This window comes from Primulina tabacum, chromosome 4 (genome assembly GCF_025594145.1).
Source record: "Primulina tabacum isolate GXHZ01 chromosome 4, ASM2559414v2, whole genome shotgun sequence".
NCBI classification, from domain to species: Eukaryota; Viridiplantae; Streptophyta; class Magnoliopsida; order Lamiales; family Gesneriaceae; genus Primulina; species Primulina tabacum.
The window spans coordinates 2,968,774-2,992,780 of record NC_134553.1 but is presented as its reverse complement, the minus strand read 5'-3'; the positions used below and the strand labels follow the sequence as shown (position 1 = coordinate 2,992,780).

At 32.6% G+C, this 24,007-nt stretch overlaps 1 protein-coding gene and 1 pseudogene across 2 annotated transcripts; both read left to right on the top strand.

Moving 5' to 3' along the window:
- Nucleotides 1–11,701: 11,701 nt before the first annotated feature.
- LOC142542422 (amino acid transporter AVT6E-like) lies at nucleotides 11,702–13,581 on the top strand (annotated as a pseudogene).
- Nucleotides 13,582–18,872: 5,291 nt separating this feature from the next.
- On the top strand, nucleotides 18,873–23,748 carry LOC142542421 (BRAP2 RING ZnF UBP domain-containing protein 2-like). 2 transcript variants are annotated; one of them, XM_075649048.1, is made up of 12 exons: nucleotides 18,873–19,194; nucleotides 19,638–19,753; nucleotides 19,831–19,939; nucleotides 20,038–20,152; nucleotides 20,564–20,661; nucleotides 20,748–20,854; nucleotides 20,981–21,215; nucleotides 21,334–21,387; nucleotides 21,474–21,623; nucleotides 21,780–21,844; nucleotides 22,951–23,005; nucleotides 23,104–23,748. In XM_075649048.1, exons 1-12 carry the CDS (start codon nucleotides 18,976–18,978, stop codon nucleotides 23,470–23,472), a joined length of 1,692 nt encoding a protein of 563 aa, XP_075505163.1. In that variant the 5' UTR covers nucleotides 18,873–18,975; the 3' UTR covers nucleotides 23,473–23,748. The 2 variants fall into 2 exon arrangements, with proteins under 2 accessions (XP_075505163.1, XP_075505164.1); XM_075649049.1 differs by having other exon boundaries at nucleotides 18,877–19,194; nucleotides 23,314–23,740.
- Nucleotides 23,749–24,007: the final 259 nt, after the last annotated feature.

Here is a 24,007-nt window from a genome sequence, read left to right as displayed (position 1 = left end):
ATTCTCTTTTTGAAAAAATAGGAATTTATCCATGTTTTTTTTTTACAGTATAGACACAAAAATTGGTAACATCAGAAATCGTAGAAGGCATGATTTTCCAATATATCATCACATATTTTATTTTATTTTTATAGGATGTTCCAACATTATTTTTTACACTACATATGATGTAAAATCCTGTTTCAAAAAAATTTGATGTAAAATTCTCAACAATAAAATTAAAGAAAATTATTTTGAACGTTGAATGAGACATGAAACACCTTTTAAAGCAACATATAAATACATACTTTTGCCAAAAAAGTTTATGTTACTTTCAAACTTTTATGTGAAATAATAAAAATATATATTAATAGATATAGGTTGAAATATGCTATAAATAAATAAATGAGATATTCATTAGAAAATATGTAAAACACTGTAATTATCATGATCTTTCATTCTATGTCTAATGGATTTTTCTATTTTACATTTAAATTGAGAGTAGGTCTCTTGTGAGACGGTCTCACGAATCTTTATCTGTTATACGGGTCAACCCTATCGATATTCACAATAAAAATTAATACTTTTAGCATAAAAAGTAATATTTTTCATGGATGACCCAAATAAGATATCGGTCTAACAGAATACGACCTGTGAGACCGTCTCACACAAATTTTTGTCCTGAAGTGATTATCTCGTATAAATTTTAGTTCTTTGATCATAACTACAAGATGTCAAATTTCGACATCCAAATGATTTAATCGTGTTACGATATTGAGAGAATTACTCTCGATGTAGTTAAGTATTGACCTTTTTATGATGAATATACAGTAATCATATAAAATACAAGGATTAAATTCCGGATTATGTGGTAATATTTAACAAGAGCCCCGTTATCTACGGCTATAAATGCAGCTGGCCGTACGGCTTGAAAATTTTGAGATTTCGGGAATTAAATCCTCCAATTTGCTTTCTTGGACTCGAGTTTCGGTCTTTGGGGCTTCATTTGGCATAAATTACGATGCTTTGCCATTGATCGTCTCGTTCTTTTATCACGATAAAATGGAGGAAACTAGCGATATGGGACTTTTAGGCCGTTTCAGGAGATATCGGATGAAAAGTCATGAGAAATTAATATTTTCTTATTTCAGCGAGAAAACGATAATTATTCAATCTGACGAAAATGTATACATATTTATCGTATCTATTGTCACATTATGCGTCATTTATATTTTAAAATTTTTGTATAAAAATTTAGAGACTAAAATAAAATTACAATTTTAAGATGTTTTTTATAATAATTTTTATGTAATTGAATGATAATTATAAATAAAGATAAAAAATATATTTTGTTGTTATATGTTCAGTTATATATGAGATATAAATTTATCTGAAATATATTTTTATAATTTCAAAAGAAAAGTATTTAGTTTATCAAAAATTGTGACATGACATAAAATTTGGTAACGATAAAGATAGTTTTTTTTTTATTAATTTTAGGTTTATCGTCTAATTTTTAGTATATTATATTATAATATAGTTCGAATTGAAATAAATATATACTTCTCGATACATCATTTAGAAATTATTTTTAGATTGCTTTTATATTTAGATATTTCTCAATTTGATACACAAAATATAAGAGATGAAAAACTATTAAAGAAATAATTATGGAGTCTCATTAGAAAATTATTATATTTTTAAATTTTATAATAATTTTGGCTTAAAAATACATAGCCACGTATCTTTTCGAACTCGTGTCTAAAAGCTCAACTCATTAATACTCAAGTAAATAAACTCTACGTGAGTATAAAAAACATCATAAATTTCATTGTATATTTTAATACAATAATGAATGTGTCGTGTTTTCAAAACGTCCTACTTGACCGCATGAGCCGTTGGGACATTGAATATTCAATCCAAAACAATTAAATAATCTAAAAATGATTTATCGTGAACCATAACAGCCAATAGTGATAAAACACGTCGATGGGTCATGGATTTTATTCACGTCGTGCCGTTGCTGTTCTCATTTAATGAACTATTTCGTACACTTTTTCCGTAAAAAAGTTTCATATATTTAAAAAAAAAATTGTATTAATCAATCCCACTCGTTCTATTCATCTTACTGTTACTAAAATTAAATTGAGCACAAATATTAATTAATGAGTATGTCTCTTGTGAGACGATCTCACGAATCTTTATGTGTGAGACGGATCAACCTCAGAGCCGGACCTTTTATGAGGCCAACCAAACGGTTGCCTCAGTGGCTCGGCCCAATAAAGGGCCCAAATTTATATGTGTATATATATATATATATGGTATATGTTATCTGTTCTTTAACTCACTCTAAATCTCAACCATGATTTTTGTTCTCATTCAACAAATAAATTTTACGGTTCCCTACTTTTCTTAAGCCTGAAGGTAAGTAATTTTCTTCATGAATTGTGCTTTATTTCCATTTCAAAACTTCTTTATAAATACACATTTATATTTATATTTGTAGATTAACCTATCAAAAGATTCGTACTGAAGATGAAATTTACTTGCGATATGAGCTCTGTAATGTGCTTAGAGATCATGTTAATTAAATATATAACTAAAGCACACATCGCATGATTTAAATTCTTTAATGAGTTATGAGTTTTATATAATTTTATGCGCGACTTGTTATAATTAATAAGTGGATAGTCTAAAGAAATAAAATAAAATGTGAATAGAGCTTGAATGTGTGGACGGTTGAAAGATGAAATTCATTGTTTTTTGATATTTCTTTGTTCATTGATTTTGTAGTTTGTTATTTCGACTCATAGAATTCTTTGATTTTGTAGTTTCTACAGTTATAGAGACTAAAAGTGTGGTTTCTATAAGAATTATATTCGATCAACAATGTCGCAAGATAAACTAAATAGGCTAACTATGTTGTCGATCGAAAAAAGAAATGGTATGACAATTAGATTACACAGATTTTATAAATATTTTCGTCTTTAAAAAGCTAGACGAGTAGTATTAATGTAATTATTTTAAATATTTATTGAATTGTTATTGATGTAATATTTTTCTTGATATATTTATGTATATATTAGTATATTTGTAATTTGCAGATTGAATTTTTATATTTATTAATGTAACAAGAGGGCTCATTTTTCAATTTTCGTTTCAGACCTCATTCAATACATGTACGGCTATGGTCAACCCTACCGATATTAAAAATAAAAAGTAATACTTTTAGCAGAAATGTAATATTTTTTCATGGATGACCCAAATAAGATATCTGTCGCACAAAATACGACTCGTGAGACCGTCTCACATAAGTTTTTGTCCTAATTAATTTTGTTCCCAAAATACTATTTCCTCGTAAATATCATTATATTTGAAATAAAACAAATAATAATAAATTAGTGATTAAAAAATTTAATAAAACAGAAATAAATTATTCCAATATCGTTATATTTCAAAGTATTATATATAAATATAAAATTATATTTCAAATAAAAATTAAATTTACATACACAAGCTATAGTTGGTGTTTAATATTTAATTTTTGGCCCAACCTTACCACTTGGACAATTCAGTTGAGCATTTACGCGACAGACTTTGCTTTTATTAATATTATTTTATTATTATAAATAGTAGTACTTTAGTTCGAATATGAAACAAAATACCGTGAGATTTTATTTTACGTACATCCAGGACATGAACACGACACATATCGCGAGAAAGTGAGAGATACAATGTAAGTTGTCAGTGTCAGATTTGCGTGTACAATAATAACAAAAATAATAATAATAATAATAATAATAATAATAATAGTGTGGCGTGTGTGTAGAAAAGTAGAATGATGCCATTAATATTTTAAACTTTGTCCTATTCATGGTTCATGTGGTTCTGCATGTTTCGATATCAAAAACAAGCCTAGGCCCACCTAAACATAGAGTATATAAATCAAAACTTAGATGAGACTAGTATGAACTCAGACATGGAACATATTATGAGCCTGAAATCACAAAAAAGATCGTTAAAAGGAGATCGAGAAAGTGTTCCGGCGTAATCTCTCTCACGTTCAAGTTCAAGTCAGATAATGAGGATTTATGAGATGACAGCTAAAGAGGCTGCTAAAAATTAATATAGTAAATACATAAATGAGGTTCTCAAACTTGATATTTATTGGACAGAACATGTGATGTCTACCGTAGACCACCTATCTTGGTTAGAAATGAGTCGAAGGTCCAAATCTGATTCAGACTTGATGGATCTATTTACGAGGTATCAATACAAGATACTGAAAATTATTTAAGCATGAAACTCACTTTCAAGTCATCCACTCGTTTAGTTTTCTTCATTATTTTTTGTCGCATATTTTTTTATGTCAATTATCTATTATTATATGTTTATGTATATGTTGAAGTGATATTTGTCACAAATCCAATAGGGTGGATAATGCGACATGTCGTGGGCCTATTGGTGGGGGAGTCATGGCTAGTAAGAGTTTGATTTATATATATAATTTTATTGTTCTAGTTCCAAATATAAAAATTATATTAAATTTTTTTGTTTTAAATGTATAATCAAGTTTATATTTTAATATTATTTTTCATTTTTTGCCATCTACCCAAATCATTAAATATGTTAACTAATTTCAATAGTTTTGTATCGTATTAAAACACTTAATAAATAAAAGTAAAATGAAAACAAAATTAATAGGTTTTAATCAGTTTGAAAACACAAATAAGCTTTACATATATGTGCACGACATAGCGTACATATTTTATCGTGGATTTGTGAGGATGACAAAAGAGATCACAACCACAATATGATAATCTGTGTACCAAAATGTTAAGATTAAAAATTAAACTTAACTCAACTCCAAAAGTTGGTACAATTATGAGTTACTATCCAAGTTCATATATATAACTCCAACAACTTAATTAAGCTGCTGTGAGAAATCTAACATACCCTCACGATCAAGAATGAACAACTGGAGTGTGTAGTCTACAAAACATTATCGGGTTGTGTGAACTTGAGTTCTGATGCCATGTTTAGATTGAAATTTGAACATAACTCAACCTCAACGGATGATAATTGTTCAAGTCCATATATATAACTTCCAAATACTTAATCCAGTAAATGTGAAAAATACTAATAAAGAGGTGTGAGTTAAGTCTTGTAATGTGGGTCAAGTTAAACATTCACATCCACAACCACTTCAACTAAATTCCAGTCCAACATTGTATAGTGTGCTTAGTGACTATAATAAATATCTAATTGCATCCACTCTATATAAATCGTGCATCTACTCTATATAAATCATGGAAAATAGTTTTCTTACTATATAATGAATTATTATTGATAAATATGAGAGTTCGTCCATCCAATCCGTGACCAAAAAAAATTAAAAAATTTTGATCTTTTAAGCGTTCAATTAGGACTGATTTAATCAACTTCAATTCGTTTGAGAAAAGCCAAATGAACAAGCCTAAAATTTTGTTGAATTTCATTAGGGCTATTTTTACCACCGAAATAATCAGTCATGTGATTTTATTTGGATTAATGTGCACGAGTAGACATATATATACGCATAATCTAAAGAATTATTAGGCGTGTCAAAATCGGACCTGACCCGCCAACTCGATACGGTTTGACCCGAAAAATCAAGTTTTGGTTTGGGTTTTGGATTCGGGTCAAGTCAAGTTGACTCGATATTTTCCCCGGAAATAATCGAGTTCGGATCGGGTTGATCCGAAAATTTTAAGCTTTTTTAAAAATATATATAATTAATAACTATTGATTACATTTTTATATATAGTATGTTTGAAAAAATATTTATTTTATATTTATATCATAAATTTTCATAATATAAATTTTAATTTGTATATTTTTTTATTTTTAAACAATTATTTATTTATTTAGTAATTTAATTTTCAACCATTAGACTCTCAAATTCAAATAATATATCAACGAGATTTTATTATTATATGTTTAAATTAAAATATTATTATTATTTTTGAAAATTGTATTTAATTTTTAAAAAGATCAAAAATCAAAATCGGTTTAATTCGAGTTAGTCGTGTTCGAATTGAGAGTCGAACAAATATAAAATAATACTATACTTCAACTCGATCACCCCAGCTGAATTTACGCCCTAAGGGCACCCACATTGGTGCATTAATGAGTGATTATTAACACCAATTAATATTCATGTACCAATGTGGGTGCACGAATTATTAATCTTGACTGCCATGTCAGCCAATAAATTCATCAGAATAAACGGCATTATTTTGCAAATAGCGACTGTTTTTCGTAAACCGTCGCAAATTGAAAAACGTCGCTACTTGCGATGGTTTCTCACAAACCGTCGCTATGTGCAACATTTTTTTTACATAATGTCATAATGTCAAACTAGAATATAATGTCAAACTAACCGTTTAAATAAAAGAGTCCAACATTTTTTTTTATAATATTTTAATGAATATTGAAATTAAGTTATTTTTAAAATAATAATACTATTTATTTTTAATAATATTTGTTATAAAATTTTAACAAAATTAGAAAGATATTGAATTAATTAAAATTAAAAAAAAATGAGTAAGTGGACAGTGAGACCCATAAATAACGAAAGTTGATATTAAATGAATGCGAGTGTGTGTTAATAATGAGAAAGTGTTAATGTAATGAATATGTGGCTCGTGGACCCCATAATTTTTGAGGAGATGGAAAGTTAATAACATAGATTAATGTGGACGGATGCGGATGCCCAGAGAATTACAAAAATTCAATGTAGGTGGGCTGGGAAAAATTCAAATAAAGAAAAAGGATATGTTTAATTGCTTGTACTTCTTCTCATCCTACTAGTCTTGTCGTGTTCGGCATTTTCATTGTCGCCGATTATTCATTTCAACATCAGAAAGAAAACGTTTACGTAGTCATTGTTGTTGGCTAGCACGTAGTGTGAGATTTATCGAATATAAGTGATAAAATTTTCATATATATAATATAATTAATTATATATAGTTGGATATATGGAATAATTAAGTGTGGCCAGAATATGGTAGGCACATGTTAAGATATCATACGTTCAATTCTTCATTCTCTGTCTTCTCAATTTGAGTCTATCACACGAGATTTATCCAATAATTTCCGTTTGCGACTAAATTAGGATAATTGTGACTTATAATTAAACTCAGTTTAAATTCTTTTGTACTGGAAGCTATCAAAAATATTCTTCAATTGTTTCAATTCATTTTTTTTTTTTTGATATCATGATGATGAATTTATCTAAATCTAACTTAACTAACTATAAATCTCATGGATTTACTGAGATTTGAACTTAAAAATAGAGTAGATCTTAGGCATCATGAATGTCATTAACATAGAAGTTCTTGTATGATTTGAGAAATCAAAGACATGATCCGAAAAATAGGATGTTTTTTAATTACAAAATAATCGATTTATTGTATTCAATAATTAAAAAGTTACTATTTTTATAAAGAAAGGTAACGAAGACCTTTTTCTTCTGGTGAATATTATAAAAAATAAAAAAAAAGACCATAATTGATGGAACCACTAGCTACCACGTCCTGCTCCTGTTGTCGTATCAGTGCGGTGGGAAATGAACTCCTTTTATCTACTTTTTTCGGACGAAACGATATTATCCACGATATATTTTTAAACGAGAAAGTAAAATATCAAGAATTCAAAATTATTAAAGATAAATTGGTGGAGGAATGTGATGGCTGGGTGCCAACGTCTGTAGTACAATAAAATATGGAAATGCGGTGTCAAATAAAGAAGAAAATGATTTAAAAAGGAGGTGGAGAGCGGCTGCCGACTGGTTAAGCCGACTTGGCTTCGCAAAGCACTCGATTTTTTAGGTTTATCCTAAATTTTAATCATGGACACGATATGCTATAGCAAATAAAAATCTATATATATTGATGGAGGTAAGGTGAATCGAGTGAGTTGGATTAGTGGTTTACTAGGTCTCTGGATGGATTTTTCTCGGGTACTCGATTGATCAGACAGTTGATACTCAAGCTGAATAATATGCATACTTTAAGAACAAAGAGCGTTAATCGGGCACAAAAAAGTTTTTTGGTGTAACAACTCAGATGTTCTAGTCCAGTCCAGTGTTTTTCGCAAAAAGAAACACAATAGATAGAATGTATATTGAGTGCTTGATGAAAATTTAAGTGAATGAATCTCGTCATCTGGATTAAATAAACCTTGATATTTTTAGGAGAAAATGTAGTGATAACCTTGCTTTCAGTGTCTGGTTACTACCCATGGGCCCATGTCCTACCTGCTGATACTGTCACATCTGACAACTCATGCGCTGAACGTCATATAAATGATTTCGAAGCATGATATCCTATATCCGTAGACCCGAAATTGACACATATATTAAGGTGTCCGCACAGATGATCGCGGTGTGAGAACGAGGGCAAGACTCCTGGCCCTCTAAGCCCTATTGTCATGTTCGGGTCTAAGCTAAAAGCTCGAGTTCACTTGGGCATATGCTGGTCTGATCAGCTTCCTTGATGTCGCATACCCAACGTCGTTTTATAAAAGAGCACTTCCTTCACCTGATATGGATCTTACCCAGCCAGTGTCCCATGATTATCTGATGATCAAGGTGTCTCCCGATGTATCATATATAGTTAATATTTTGTAATATTATTATGTAAAAAATTATGACTTAAATTTGGATAAGATTTTTTATATATATATTTCTAAATTTTTTCTACATTTACCAAATTTATGTTTATATTGTATGAGAGAGTCTCACGGATCGTATTTTGTGAGACAGATTTATTATTTGGGTCATTTTTTGTGCTAAGAGCATTACTTTTTATTGTGAATATTGGTAGGATTGATCCGTCTCACAAAAGACTTACTCTTTATTTTATTATAGAATTCTCATATATCCCCGTTTTAATATGAACTTGTACATTTTTAATAGATAAAAATCTGTTTTTTTAAGGGAAGATTAAATTTTTTGAACACACGAGATAAATTTAGAAACGAGTCAAACCAAAATCAACCACTCAAGATTTTGTCAGACGTATATTTAAAATATACTGGACCGTCCCAACATTTTCTGAGACTGGATCTCAAATCCTTTCAATTTCTCAATTTAGTTACCCTCTCACGTCCGCCAAAAATCCATCTCATTCCAAGTCACATCTTCAAACGATAAAACTCAAGAGATCTCGAGTTCCGAGATTTTAAAGTGGATATCACGATATGATGACATGATGAGGTCCTTTTCTTGACTTGCGTAAAATTAATGAGTTTAACACACGTTAGCTCAATTGTACGTCGCAATTTGGTTTATTTATCATGAAAGCAATAGCTTCACCAACTTTTCTCGAGAAATAAAATGAATCAACGAAATACGAAACACTGGAATTATTCGCGAGTGATTAGCGTCTGAAACCAATTAAAACACTTGATTGGGTATAATTGAATTATTCGTTTTCATAGTACAAATATTTTATTGCATGATTAGGAGTACCAGTAGATATTCTTTTTTTATTAATATCTCTTTCTTTATTATTTCATGAAGACAAAAAAAAAAAAAAGAAGATAAATATATATTTTATTTATTTTAAATAAAGAACGCGTGAAGTAATGTAAAACCACTTCACCAACCTATACACGTTGTTGCATATTTGTTTGTACAATATTTTTTTATAATTTATTTAATTTATATTTAAATGAGGATCAAAATGTAATTAAAAAATACTAAGGGATTAAAATGTAATTTTGATACACGAAGTTAAAAATAAATAGAAAAAAGAAAGAAAAAAAAATCAAAGTAGGAAACAAACATACAACTTGATGCTTATGAAACAATGACTCTATCCACTAAGCTGCATACGATTTGCATTAAAATTTTAGCATTATTAATATATATAATTATTAAAACAGACCATAGACACAAAAGTTGGTTATTTTAAGGATCTCAAATTTAATAATCTAATATAGATACTAGTGGATCAAATTTTTTTACCAGACAATTAAGGGAGTGTTTGAAAACAAATTATGTTTTTACAAAAATGATTAAATATATTGATACAAAAACTCGTGTGAGATGGTATCACAGGTCAATTTTGTGACATATATTCTATTTTGAGTCACATCCATGGAAAATATTATTTTTAATGCCAAAAATGTCATTTTTATTGTAAATATAGACATAATTGACCCGTATCATGAATAAAATATGTGAGAGTGTCTCATAAAAAACCAATTAATTTCTGGATTAGAAAGAAGTGAATAAAAAAAAAAATAAAAAATGAGTAGTGTTTGAAGACAAAAAATGAAAAACTAAAAATCAGAAGTGGGTAGTGTCTGATAAATGAATGACTCAAATTCTAACTTACTATCATAATCACTTTTAGATAATCAAAATCACCACCTGACCAATTTTTAAATTTCAATTAAATTAAATAGAATTTGAGTTTGAAAAACACACAAAAATATTTTTTAATAATTGCAAAAAAAAAAAAAAGAAAAAAAATCTCAAATGTCAGAATAATCAGGTGACAACAATAAAGATCTCAACTTATTATTATTTTATTAGGAAAAAACAGGATTCCAAGTGTGCTGCGCATCTTTATCAATTACCCACTTTCTTTATGAAAAGCTGGCTTCTTTATTGGTTATAGCACAGCAGCAACGTTATATGAATGAGTTGCATATTCCGAATACGTGCCTGATTTTTCTTTATTTTTTTTAAATAATTTATTTGTTGCTTTATTTCTTCGTAAATAGTAAATAAGGAAGAGACATTTTAAAACCAGATATCAAATATGTATATATATTTATGCAAAGCAAAGATATCACAACAAAGTTCAAATTTATTTCCATGCAATATATAATCCAGAAAAAAAACTTTAACTTAGAGACCAACTATTCCATAAATTTTTAAAATTTTCAGGCGTGATGCATATTATGTGAAATTTAAATTTTGGGCCTCTCAAATTGAGCTATATAATTGGTAGGAATGAAGCCCAATTTGGATTCTATTACTAATTATAATCAAAAAATAAATAATAAACAATGGTACTATTTCAGCATATGTAATAAAACTAGATTCATCGTCATAACACAAGCACTAACATATGACAAGAAATCATGAAAACTAGTTACTCTTCACAGGCATCTTTTTTATCGTTATGGATGGACTAAAATCAAATTTGACAAATTATGAAAGGATTAAATTAATATTTTAATTGTGTAAATAAAAAATAAAAATAAAAGTGAATGTTGAAATTTAAAAAAACAAACAAAAGTGTGATATTAGCATCTAAGGGTAAAGTTGGAAGAAAAAGTTGGTGTCCCCCAGGTGGTTACTATCATACCCTCACTCTTAATAAAATAGAATAGATAGAATAGATGTTGAGGGCATAACCAACCCACATTTATCTAAATGACAAAAACTTGTATGAGACGGTTCGTATTTTGTGAGACGGAAATCTTATTTGGGTTATCTATGAAAAAATATTACTTTTTATTGTGAATATAGGTAGGGTTGATCCGTCTCACATATAAAGATTCGTGAAACCGTATCACAAGAGACCTACTACTATCAAATATGTTAGTTGATCGCGGTGAAAAAATAAAAATTTGTTAAAAAAATGATGAAACTATTAATCCAAAACAAAATATGTTTAAATAAAAGATGTGATTTTTCCTTAGATGAATAAAGTGTCAGCAAATGTTTGCAAAGCGCAAATTCATAGCTGAGAGTCTGAGACGTCATAGATTCACTTCCTTATTCTCCAGTGAGGAACCATAGAACCCAAATTATATGGAGTTCGTCTTTTGTACGGATTGGGTCTACCATGCGAAGGATGAAAGTTAACTATTCACCTGAGATCTAAAGCCTTCTTTCAGAAAATGCAATCGATTATCAACTATCCGAGAAATCGCATATCAAACTTGTCATCGATTCTTCCGTGAGTATCCCCTTCTCTCTATTGATTTGTGAGAATATAGTGGAAACAATAGATGGATAGCAATTATGCGAGATTAGATGTGAAAGATGGAAACTTTGGATTCAAGAATCCGTTGGGCTTAGGTTCTTTAGCTCAAGAAAAACATGGGTATTTACATCCCAGTACAGGGGGTGATTTAGATCTTGATGATGTATTAGACTTTGATGATTTACCCCTTATATTTGGGGAAAGAAAATCTGAATCGGATATTTATGGGGCTGTTTTTAATCTCACCACTTCTATTATTGGGGCTGGCATCATGGCTTTGCCTGCCACGATGAAAGTCTTGGGCTTGGTTTTGGGTGTGATTTTGATTGTCTTAATGGGTATTTTGTCGGAAATTAGCGTTGAATTGTTGGTACGCTTTTCAGTTCAATGTAAGGCTTCGTCATATGGTGAAGTTGTTCAGGTTGCATTGGGTAGGACAACTAGAGTTTTATCTGAATTTTGCATTATTGTTAATAAGCTGGACTTCTGGTTGTTTATTTGATCATCATTGGTGATGTTATGTCAGGTTCGATTCGAACATATTGGTGTTTTTGATCAATGGCTGGGAAATGGTATTTGGGATTATAGGAAGCTAAGTTGTTCTCATAGTATTGGTGCTCTTTCTCGCTCCCCTTTGTGCTTTAGATAAGATTGATTCGTTGAGCATGACATCAGCTGCTTCTGTAGCACTCGCAGTGTTGTTTGTTATTATCTCATTTGTAATTGCTTTCATTAAACTCGTAGAAGGCAAAATCGAGCCTCCAAGGATGTTACCCGACTTTGAATCCAAGAAAGCTATTCTTGATTTACTTGTTGTGATTTCCATCATGTCAAATGCTTATGTATGCCACTTTAATGTGCAACCTATTTATAACGAGCTTGAAGGGCGCATTCCTCACAAAATGTATCGTGTAGGAAGGATCACAACGGTTATTTGTCTTCTAGTTTATGCTTCAACTGCTATTTCTGACTACTTGCTTTTCGGAAATGATACGGAATCCAATGTGCTCACCAACTTTGATAAGGATCTTGGAATTCGGTTTAGCACAGCTTTGAATTACATTGTACGTATTGGGTATGTTTTTCATTTGATTTTGGTGTTCCCCGTGATTCACTTCTCATTAAGGCAAACAGTAGATACACTATTGTTTGAGGGACTAAATCCATTTTCTGAGAGTAGGAAAAGGTGCTTGGTTCTTACTGTAGTTAACTTGGCGCTTATATATCTAGGTTCGACTATGATTCCGAACATTGGGACTGCTTTTAAGTTTACGGGAGCAACAACAGCAGTCTCGTTGGGTTTCACATTCCCGGCCCTAATTGCATTAAGGTTAAGCAAAGAAGGGAATGGGTTAAGCCACAAGGAGGTGGTGTTATCTTGGTTTATGTTAACTTTGGCAACCATAGTTAGCATTGCTGGAGTTGTTGGCAATATCTATGGCCTTAAAAGCGAATCAGAATGACCTTTTCTTGTTTGGAATCTGCTATGTTAAATGGCCATTTTCTGTGGAAATACAACGATCATTTACTGATACATGTTCTACGTTTTCGTTTTCTACCACAATGATATTGGATCAGCTCAAGACAATCGAGCTTTTCTTTATGATTATTTGAAGCTAGGAAAAAGATTAGAAATTTTGGTTATTTTAAGACAATGTCACGCAGCGACTGCGCTCCACGAGACACGAAAACCAAAGATCGTTCTTAAAGTAATAGCTCTGGCAAGGTATGAGGATCCAAGAAAGTATTTTTCTTGTTTCAGTGACAGGGATAAATATGATTCGATTACCCTCCTTTGGAGTGCTTATTTTACCGTGACACTATTTCATTAATCCTTTGGACAAGAGTGAATTGCTAAAAATCCAACCTTTCGTTAATTGTGAACTTATTAACATATGTGAGTTTCTGCTTCAAATTTTGCTTTAATTTGCTATCGAACTCACGCCTCTCCCCTACAGGGAGAAAGTATGCCGGTACATCTGGTGTTGGCGGATTTTAACATATATTTAATAACAAAAAGGCACAAACAATTATATTTTACCATAACAACTGTAATTATGTTTTTATTAAAAGAATGAATCAATTAAAGTCTCTGGAACATGACTCCAATCTATATAAAAGCAGTGGCGCAGAAGTTGTCATGTTTCCATTTGGGGACATAGCATTAATTAGGCCAAAGTATAGAGTTTGATCTGTCACTCTCAGTTCCAACCACCAGCTAATTGTAGCCGGGACAATTAATTCTAAATAATCTGGACACATTGGTTCTATGTGATCTCACAATGCACTAAATCACTCACCACTCCATCCACCGGCATTTGCAAGTAAATCAAACCAAGCCATGGATTGGTTCACTTGGCTATCAAAAACCAGCCTTGAACCATCTCTTGTCTACGACTACGCCGTCATTTTCACATACAACGAGCTCGAAGAAGACGACGTACTCTATTTCAACCATGAATTTCTTCAGAGTATGGGCATCGCCATAGCCAAACATCGACTCCAGATTCTCAAGCTAGCCAGAAAAGGAAGAATAATCCATCCAATGCTGTGGTCGATCATGTTCGCCATCAAGAAAACCAAGAACTACGTATTCAAGAAAGTCGAAGCTCTAACTCATCGCAATAGTTCTTCTCTCTCACTCGTTAAAGTTCGAAGCAACAGCCTGAGATGGAAGGTGTCTATGTTACAGAGGAACAAAAGGAGCTTGATCAGGGCAGGTATGGAAGAAACTAGGCCAACTAGGGAAAGAAATGAAAGTCACAAATTCGAGTTTGGTCCAAAAAATTTGATGATCGGGTACAAAGATCTGCACGGGACAGACAATGAAAGCTCGAGCTCGATTCAAACTCCAAGCAGTACGGTCGAAACAAAGGTCAACCCTTGCAATAGTAGCTTCTCGAGCACATTGGGTCAGTCCCTAGATGGTGAGTATTGGTCCAGTAGTATGGAAGAAAACAAGTGGGATTCAATGTTTACAGACTTGAAACCTACCTGAAAGATAATCGAGGAGCAAAAATAGTTCGTAGGGCTGTTTATTTCCACTTGCAATATCGTTTTGTTATGTTCGCAATAGTCTCGTGATGGCCAGTGGAGAAGTAATTAAACTTGCTGTAGGTTTCACATAAAGGGTTAAATCTTTGGTCTCGAGCAACACTTGATAAGAGTGACCTTTTGAAAACGTATATATCTCGTGAAGTGAATGGCTTGGCTTGGCTTGGCTTGGCTTGTACGCGAGTGATGACATGACAACTATTTTATAAATGTGGTTACACTTTCTATTTCTTGTTGAAAATAAAACTCTATGAATAAATTTACTTATTTTAAATGGGAGATGGTTTTCCTAATTTTTCTGAAATTTATCAAATTTCGATTCTTTGAATTTATTTTTTTCTTATCTTAATAATTAAAAGCTATAACCGAAATCCTTCATATTAGGAATTTTTAAAACTGAAATTCCAAAAACTGAACCAAATCAAACCGTTAAAAAAAAAATCAAATGCTCTGTTAATCTAGAAAATCATAATGACAATCAACTTTTTCCCCTAAAAATGGGCTAATTCACATGATTACAAATCTCAGTATGAAAATAACGAGACATACAATTTCCCACTGCAAAAATTGAGAAATTCCCCACGAAAATATTTACAATAAAAAAAGATTAATTCTTTTTCTCATAAAAAGAAATAATGCGAGCCCTTCGTTCACTACAACGAAGAACTGTATACTCTACTCAACGAGTCAACCCACTTAATTCACACTCCGAAATGTACAGAACTCCGAAACCTTCACGTTTCCCGACTCACACAAGATTCTCCGCCGCCTTAGACATTGCGGATAAACGGCTCGGCCGCGGCTGGAAATTTTCTCGGCGGCGCTGAGTGTGCGAGGACGGGCGAATCAAAGATGCCAGAGCTCTCTTCATCAAATCGCCTTCCACCGTTCCGATTCGAACCAAGGAATTCGTCATCGCAGATCTCCGCATATTCAATTGATGGTTACCCGACCGACGCGACGCATCCCGGTTATTGACATGCCCCGGGGCAGGACTGTTCTTGTGTAAACTGCACCGAAAGGATCCAGGATGCGTCGTAGGAGAACAGGCACACGTCTTCTTCGGAGCTGAACACAGTGGCCTGGAGTTCGACTTCTGGTTGTGCTGGCGGTTGTTGGAGGTGGAAAATCGAACGGTTGGAGAACCGGCCCGGCCGAGACTGATACGGGTGGGGCTGGTGGAGCGGGCGAGGGCTGTCGCGGGTCGGGTCACGAAATTGGAGATGGACGTTCTGGAGATGGAGGAGGAGCAAAAACGGTTGGGCGAGAGGGATCGGTGGAAGTGGCTGTGTTGTGTAGTACCTTGAGAGGTTCTTGATTTCGCAGACGGATGCCGCCATTGATTACGCTTTCGATCGGAGAAGCTGACAAAGGGAATGAATCAAGGAACAAATTAATAGGAGGTGTCGATGGCAGTTCCGTAAATAAAACGCGTTATAGGGAGATTCCTGATAGAGATTCGATGGAGTTGCACTTGGTTAAGGATCTGAATGCGGTTTGGTTTCCTGTGGGCACCCACGACAAAAGTATGGGCTGGTGGAATAATCAGTTCATAATCTTCACGCTTCCAACCGCGCGTTACGGCAACGTATTCTATTGTTATCTGCGCGTGTTCGTCACGGAAAGGAGATAAATTTGGCTTTGACCGTGGGAATTGGATAACTTAGTAGCCATGTGTCGCTATAACGGAAAATGTATTTACAGGCTGACACGTGCGAAGACAACGCTTGTTTTTTGTGAAAATCAGACGCTTTTCTGGTTTCGACACATTGGTCGCCGCAGATTCGACTTTGACACGTTTCACTTTTGTATTTTAAAATCTAATATGGTTTAAATGATAGTAACTTTTTTTAGAAAGATAACATAATCTTATATCATATTATACTTTTTAAAAAAAAAAAACTGGACAATTATTTCCACCACCTGATTAGGATCAGAAAACTAATTAAAATTTCGATTTTAAATATTGCTTAATTAGTTAATAGTTAATGAAACGAATATTTTATTTCTAATTAATCTTTGCATTAAAAAATAAGAATTTTGTATTTCTAGATTAATCTGACTTGATCTAATAATAAGATTTACTGCTAAACTTAATTGACATGATATAATCTTGGTATTTACTCTCTATATATTTGAATAGATATTTATTCCTGATAAACTCTTGTTTTCGTGTTTGTAGGATTTTGCTCTTATGAAAAGATAAATAAGTTAAGATATAAAGATCTATATATATGGAATATTGAGAGAAGAACGTGACGACTTGGAGAGGACTTTTACGTAGTTGCTGGAGTTTTTCCGAACTTGTACAAGTTCAGTATTGGAGATTTTCTTATGAAGAATTTGTGTGATTGATTCACAAAATTGTTGTGTTGTTGATGGGTGTTGAAGACACGTGAAAAACAACAGTGACACTGAGTGTTGATCGAATAGTGTTTTCTATTATTTGTTTTAAGCAGCTTCGATTTATGCATCTATTTTTAGTTTGGTTGATTTTGATGCATTTTAATTCATTTGAGTGTCAAATAATTTGGTTTTGTTATACTCATTAATATTGCTTTGATATAAACTATTTACATATTTTTATAGTGAATTTGTGCCATGAGACATTGCACAAGTTTTTATACTCGTGCGTAATTTAAATCTAGTATCTATTTATTCAAGTTATACTTGTGTGTTAAATAATTAATTTTCGTTGCATGTTGTGTGCTCGTATTGACAACACAACACCAGAGCACCACATTAACTTTTTATACATACAATATATTACTTTATTGTACGTTTGTGATCAACAGTCCCTCCAATTAGACTAGATGTATGAAAAACAAGAATATCCATTGTTAATATGCCATAATTTCACATTCTTTGCTCTTCATTTATTGCAACGCTGGGAGTTTTGTGTGGGAATAATGATTCTTTTATTTTATTTTTATACAGCAAAGAAAACTCGTCTTTTTCTCGACCTTTTTCGATTGGACCTCGATGGATGGGCCTCAAAATATCCTATTTTTGTGTTAATTTTCTAAAATTCTAATATAGTTTTTAATATTTAATTTAAAACAAAACTTGTGGGCGACGATCTCACGAGTCATATTTTGTGAGACATATATCTTATTTGAGTCATCCATAAAAAATATTACTTTTTATGCTAAGAGTATTAATTTTTATTGTGAATATCAGCTCACGGATAAAGATTCGTGAGACCGTCTCACAAGAGACCTACTCTTTATTTAACATGGATGGTATAATAAAATCCACATGTTTTACAATTTTGTCTTCACAATCTTTTCCAATTTGCACGTCATTTGATTTATTCCAACCAATTTTGAATTGACGAACTAATTGATCTTCTAGGTTCTTGATTATATTTGGACTTGGGCTCGATCATGGGGCAAAGCTCATTTTAATTTTTTGATTTAGACAATTGTACAGACGACCTTGCAGGGCCCAATCGCTAGTTGACATTAGTTACGTGGGTACAATTTTTTTTATCATTATCGATGGAATAAAGTGAAATTTGACAAATTATGAATAGAGTAAATTGATATTTGAATTGTTGAAATAAAAAAATAAAAATAAAAGTGTGTGTTGAAATTGAAAAAAAAAACAAAAAACAAAAGTGTAATATTAGTATCATACAAGGGTAAAATTGGAAGATTGTACGTTGAAATTGAAAAAAACAAAAAACAAAAGTGTAATATTAGTATCATATAAGATAAAATTAGAAGAAAAATTTGATATTCTCTCTAGTAGTTATTATCATGTCATCGTACTTAATAATATAACACAGTCGTCTGGAATTAATTAGAGATTACGGAAAGATGGGACGGTGAGGTTTAAGTCGAGTTAGTTAACACTTAACCAGACTTTGAAATCCTTTATTTCGGCATCGAAGCGACGGAGTAAAAGAATATTAAGCTCAAGTCTTGCACGAGATTTTCCACAATCAACAATGTTGGAAGGGACTTCAACTTGTGCGAGCGCCGCTGCTGTGGCGTTGGCAGAGGATTTGTTCTGGTCTAAAGCCGCCGGAAATCCTTCTGTAGACGTACCCACGCCATCTAATGCGCAGGCTTTCCATTTTTCTTCCGGAAACCCTAGAATCGAAGAAATCAGAGGCCTCATGCATCTGTACCGCGACGCCGCCTCTTCACTGTCTTCCAGCCTTCCTGTAAGATGACTTGATTTTTATTTAATTGAATCTCCGCCGATTTATAGTAATTCCATTGTTAAGAAAATCTATAGTCTAACCTTTTCGTACTCTGTCTCGCCTGAGCTGCCCATATAAATAAACGATTCGGTTTCTTTTCATGAAATAGTTTATAAACGTTTTTATTGCTGCTGCTGTCATTACATGTGATCTGCATCAGCACGTTACGAAAAAAAGGTTTCGATTTTATTAGTTAAACAGTTGGTAAAAGACAAACCCGATTATATATCATACTACAAAAAATGATCGGTAACTTGCACAGTCCTTATACTTGATTCGTGTAAATATGACTAGAATATATATGTTTGTTTGATGGTTTTTAATTTTTGTTTAAACTGCTAAATACGACGACTCTCCCAAACGTTCAGCTTCTTATCGTTTTTTTTTCCACGTGTGTGTTTTAGGCGGAACGGAAGCCGCTTATTTGTGTTCTAGGGGTGCCTAATCACATGACATATTCAGATTTTTGCAAGTTCTGTGGTTCATTCATTCAGCACATGTTGGAAATGCGAATTGTCAGGTCGATACAAGAACTTTGTAACAGCTAGTTTAATATTTCACTTGTAGAAATGATTTTTCTTACATGTAAAAGTTTAGGACTGAGGGGTCGGAGGATCGCTACAGTATTTTAATCAGGCTAGATGATCAAAATTCAGCTGATTCTTTTTACAAACATTTCAATCACAAATGCTTTTCATCGCTTGAGGTATTGTTTCCTTATCTGGTCATTTGTTATCTGAAATATTAAAACTTTAACGCAGAATTCTTATTTATAACTCTATGTATGCTTGTCTCTGAATACAGGAGGAGACCTGCCATGTGTTTTTTACTGCAGATATACAGTATACTGGATCTATTGAGCACTCACAGCCTTCCACAGGAAGCTCTGGAGAACAGCCTTCTTGTCCAGTTTGTCTTGGTACTGCATGTTAGATGTCAGTTGTAATACGTTCTGTGCTCGACTAACTTTTGTAATGTAAAAAATAAGCAAATTATGTTATGTAGAGGTTATTGCTATTTCGGCTTTTGCAATCACCAAAGCTCGCGGTTGTTATGGTCGTCGGTAGAACTTTTATCGGTATTGCTGAAACAACATTGTTGATTTCATCAACTCAAGTATAATAATGCACGATAAGAATAAAAATATGGGGTACTCAAAACGAGTTTATAAGCCATTGATCTTTGTTATGAACTGGATTACAAGTATTTGAGCTTTGTTACTTCTATTTTTTTTTAATCTTTTTCCGTGTGTATTACTGGTAGTATTATTCTACAGTTAAAGATTAAAAATTGAATTACTTATATTTTTCAAATTAGTTGCCTATTTCAGAGAAATTAGACCAAGATTCGGGTGGAATTCTTACTACTATCTGCAATCACTCCTTTCACTGCTCTTGTATTTCTAGATGGACAGATTCTTCTTGCCCGGTAGTCATTGTTCATCACTTTTTGGAATTATTTCAGCTATGATAAAGGCTATCCAAGGTACTTTACTAATGATGTTGATTATCTAGGTATGTCGTTACTGCCAGCAACAGCCTGAGAAATCAATCTGTTATGTTTGTCAAACCTCAGACAACCTCTGGATGTGTGTCATTTGTGGTTTTGTAGGTTGTGGGAGGTAAAAAATTTGGTTTGCTCCATCTGAGTTGCATAATAATTCCTGATTTGTCTGGAATTATTGCTAGTAATGATTTCTAAACATATTAAATTTGTATTTGGTTTCTTATCACGTTATTTGGGGTAGGTACAAGGATGGACATGCTGTAAGCCATTGGAAAGAAACACAGCATTGCTATTCCCTTGAACTGGAAACTCAAAGGGTGTGGGACTATGTTGGAGACAACTATGTTCATCGTTTGATCCAATCTAAAACTGATGGAAAGTTGGTTGAGCTGAACCACCATTGCACACATAAAGATGATGAAAATGGTGATTGCATTGGATTTAGTGACACTCTTCCAGACAGTGAAGTTGAATCTGTACATTTTTAGCTTACTATTTTTGTCTTCTCTCACCGGCACATGCTTTTGATCCCTTGTCAATCCACATAGTTGCATGTTTTTCTTCATTCATGATTTTGGACTTTCTTCCCTGCAGATAGTGAACGAGTACAATGAGCTTCTTTCTTCTCAACTTGAAAATCAGAAAAATGTTAGTTCCTCTGTTTGTTATCATCAATTAAAGTTGATGGTATCTTTGTTTATTATGTAAGTATTTTTTTATTATTTTGGATACAGTATTTCGAGTCTTTACTGCAAGAAGTTGAAGAAGACACTGAAAGAGAATCTTCTGTTGCTGTCGAGAAAGCTTTGAGTCAAAATCAAAAGTTGCTGAAACTACAGGCCAAGCTGGACAAATTATCCGAAGAAAAGAAATTTCTCGATAATGTGAGTAATCTTTTTAATTTTCTCATTCATTTTCATTTGTTAAACCAGTAGCATTGGTACAACGCTGTCCAACACTAATTGAAACGTGCAAAGAAGATTGGTCTAACATGAGTTATCGTGCTATAATTTGAAACTTTATCATATTTACTTTTGTAGATCAATGACAATCTTTTGAAGAACCAGAGCATATGGGAATCAAAGATAGACAATATTGAAGAAAGGTAACACTCTTCACCTAGGGATATGGATGAATAAGATTTCCCAACATTTTGGATTAAAATTTCAATGACATGGTTAAACTACTGGTTGAGATTGCTTTCTACTTAGTTGATGGCTTGGATAGTGTTTGGGTGGAGAGGAGAAACTTTTTCTTAACATTAAACATCGTATGAGAAAAGTGCTTTTGTTGACAAAATTGTTGTGTAAAATTGCACTTTTAAATTTGAAAAAGTGTTCAAGAAGGACAGAAAGTAGAGGATATAGCTACAAGAAAAAAGTTCTTTTCAAAAAGCACTAGAAAGAGCATTGTTTAATAGAAGGATTTTTTTGTATCCAACTGCGTTCTTATTTCATGCAAGGCTGGTTTTAATGCTTGATTCATCAATTCTGGCAAAACTGTTCGACACCTAAACAGACATAAAAAGAAGACTTAAGTCCTTATTGTAGCTGGCCTTTTGTGTTAGGCACCTTTTCTGGATATTGTTAGATTCAGGTCCTAGCCATTCTTGGATTTGTTACTTCTGGATAAACTTGTTTTGACTTTTTCCTGGATGAAAATTTAGCCTCCTTTCATCTTAGAAATTTCTACCCTTTACTTCTAGCCTGTTGGTGTTTTGCTTGTATGTTCTGTTTTTCTTAGAAACATCTCTAAATTGAGCTAGCTAGTAGCAAGATATCTATTATACGCTGGATTAAAACCTCTTTTTTAACTTTTTTCCAATTTGAAGTGTTTGTGCCAGGTGTGTGTTGCATTTGATGTAATACGTTCTCCTCCCACTAGTGTCATGACAGTAATTTGTCATCCATGGAAAGAATAACTACCATTTAATTTAATGCACCTATTTTGGAAAAACTTTGACCTTTAGCGCAGTGGTGCAAACCGTTTACTAATTTACTATTTGTACGATTTTGAGCATCCAACTTTGTTAACTGCTTCAATTGTTCTCATTCCAAACTTTTAGTAATATTCTCATTTCTAATCTACATAAGATACACGATAGATTTTTGTAGTTGAATATTTGGTTTGGGATTATGTCCTGTTGTATGACTGACGTAAATTTGTTCATTCCAAACTTTTTCTGAGGTCCTGACCTTTTCTCGGTGCTAGGGAGAGGAGACTTCTGAAACTCAAGGATAAGAAAATCGAGGAGTTGGAGGAGCAGGTATGTCAAATAGATTATCCTCCCAACAAATTGTTTTTTCCCTCTATGACCTGGATATAAGTTTTCTGCTATATCGTGTGGTATTGTTGGAGGAGCAGGTATGCCAAATAGATTCTTACCGACAGATTGTTTTTTCCCTCTATGACTGCTATATCGTGTCGTATTGTTATGGTGAATATGTTTCGGCCCCGTGTTTCATGGTTTTCAAGTCTTTGTTAGCGTTATGTAAAAGATCATTCCCGACAAATTCTGCAAACGCTGCTGTTCTATGTATGGAGTCACTGACTCTTATGAGTGAGTATGCACAGCTAAGAACTTTGATGGAATCCCTCGAGGACGCGAATGCGGAGGAGCAAAAGAGTACAGAACTACATCCAACAACTTCAACTATGCTCAAGGACGAAAGTGTGCCCCGGCCTACGAAAGGAGCCACAAAAACGACTTCCCGGGGAAAAAGCAAGGGATAAACGGAGGCTGCTTAGATTCTGGGACTATGATATTGTTGAATAATTGAAGGTTTTTGTTCATAATTGTGTGGGACAGACGATGATGCCTGCATAGATGTCTTGAACGCTTACGCTTATCCTCTTTGCCGAATATGAATTTAAATGTGGAGTAGATATGATGTGATCCGGAGGTTCCTTTGTCTGGCCCACTACATTTCACTTTCTATAATAATAATAATTATTGTTAACAAGGTGCACAGACAAATTGTATTTTTAAAAAAATTGTGTAATTATTTAGTAATTTACTTATAAAAATAACTTGTGAAGGAATAAATTATTATTTTTAAATAATACAATTTTCTATAAAACCATTTAGTATTGTTAAATGAATTTAATCACTGAAAAAGATTTTAATTTAGTGTTTACAACAAAATTAAGTTGCAATAACTTAATAATATTGTGTTGTATAATCTTTTGATTTTCATGATTATGATAATAAATATTAAATCATTTTAATATGATATTTTTGGGGAAAAGTATTTGAAAGAGATATAGT

Bases quoted from the DNA above. Each gene is read 5' to 3' on its own strand.
- LOC142542421 (XM_075649048.1), top strand. From the start codon at position 18,976: ATGTTGGAAGGGACTTCAACTTGTGCGAGCGCCGCTGCTGTGGCGTTG. The intron at 19,940-20,037 runs GTATTGTTTCCT...CTCTGAATACAG, and splicing joins AATGCTTTTCATCGCTTGAG to GAGGAGACCTGCCATGTGTT. The intron at 20,153-20,563 runs GTACTGCATGTT...TGCCTATTTCAG, and splicing joins TTCTTGTCCAGTTTGTCTTG to AGAAATTAGACCAAGATTCG.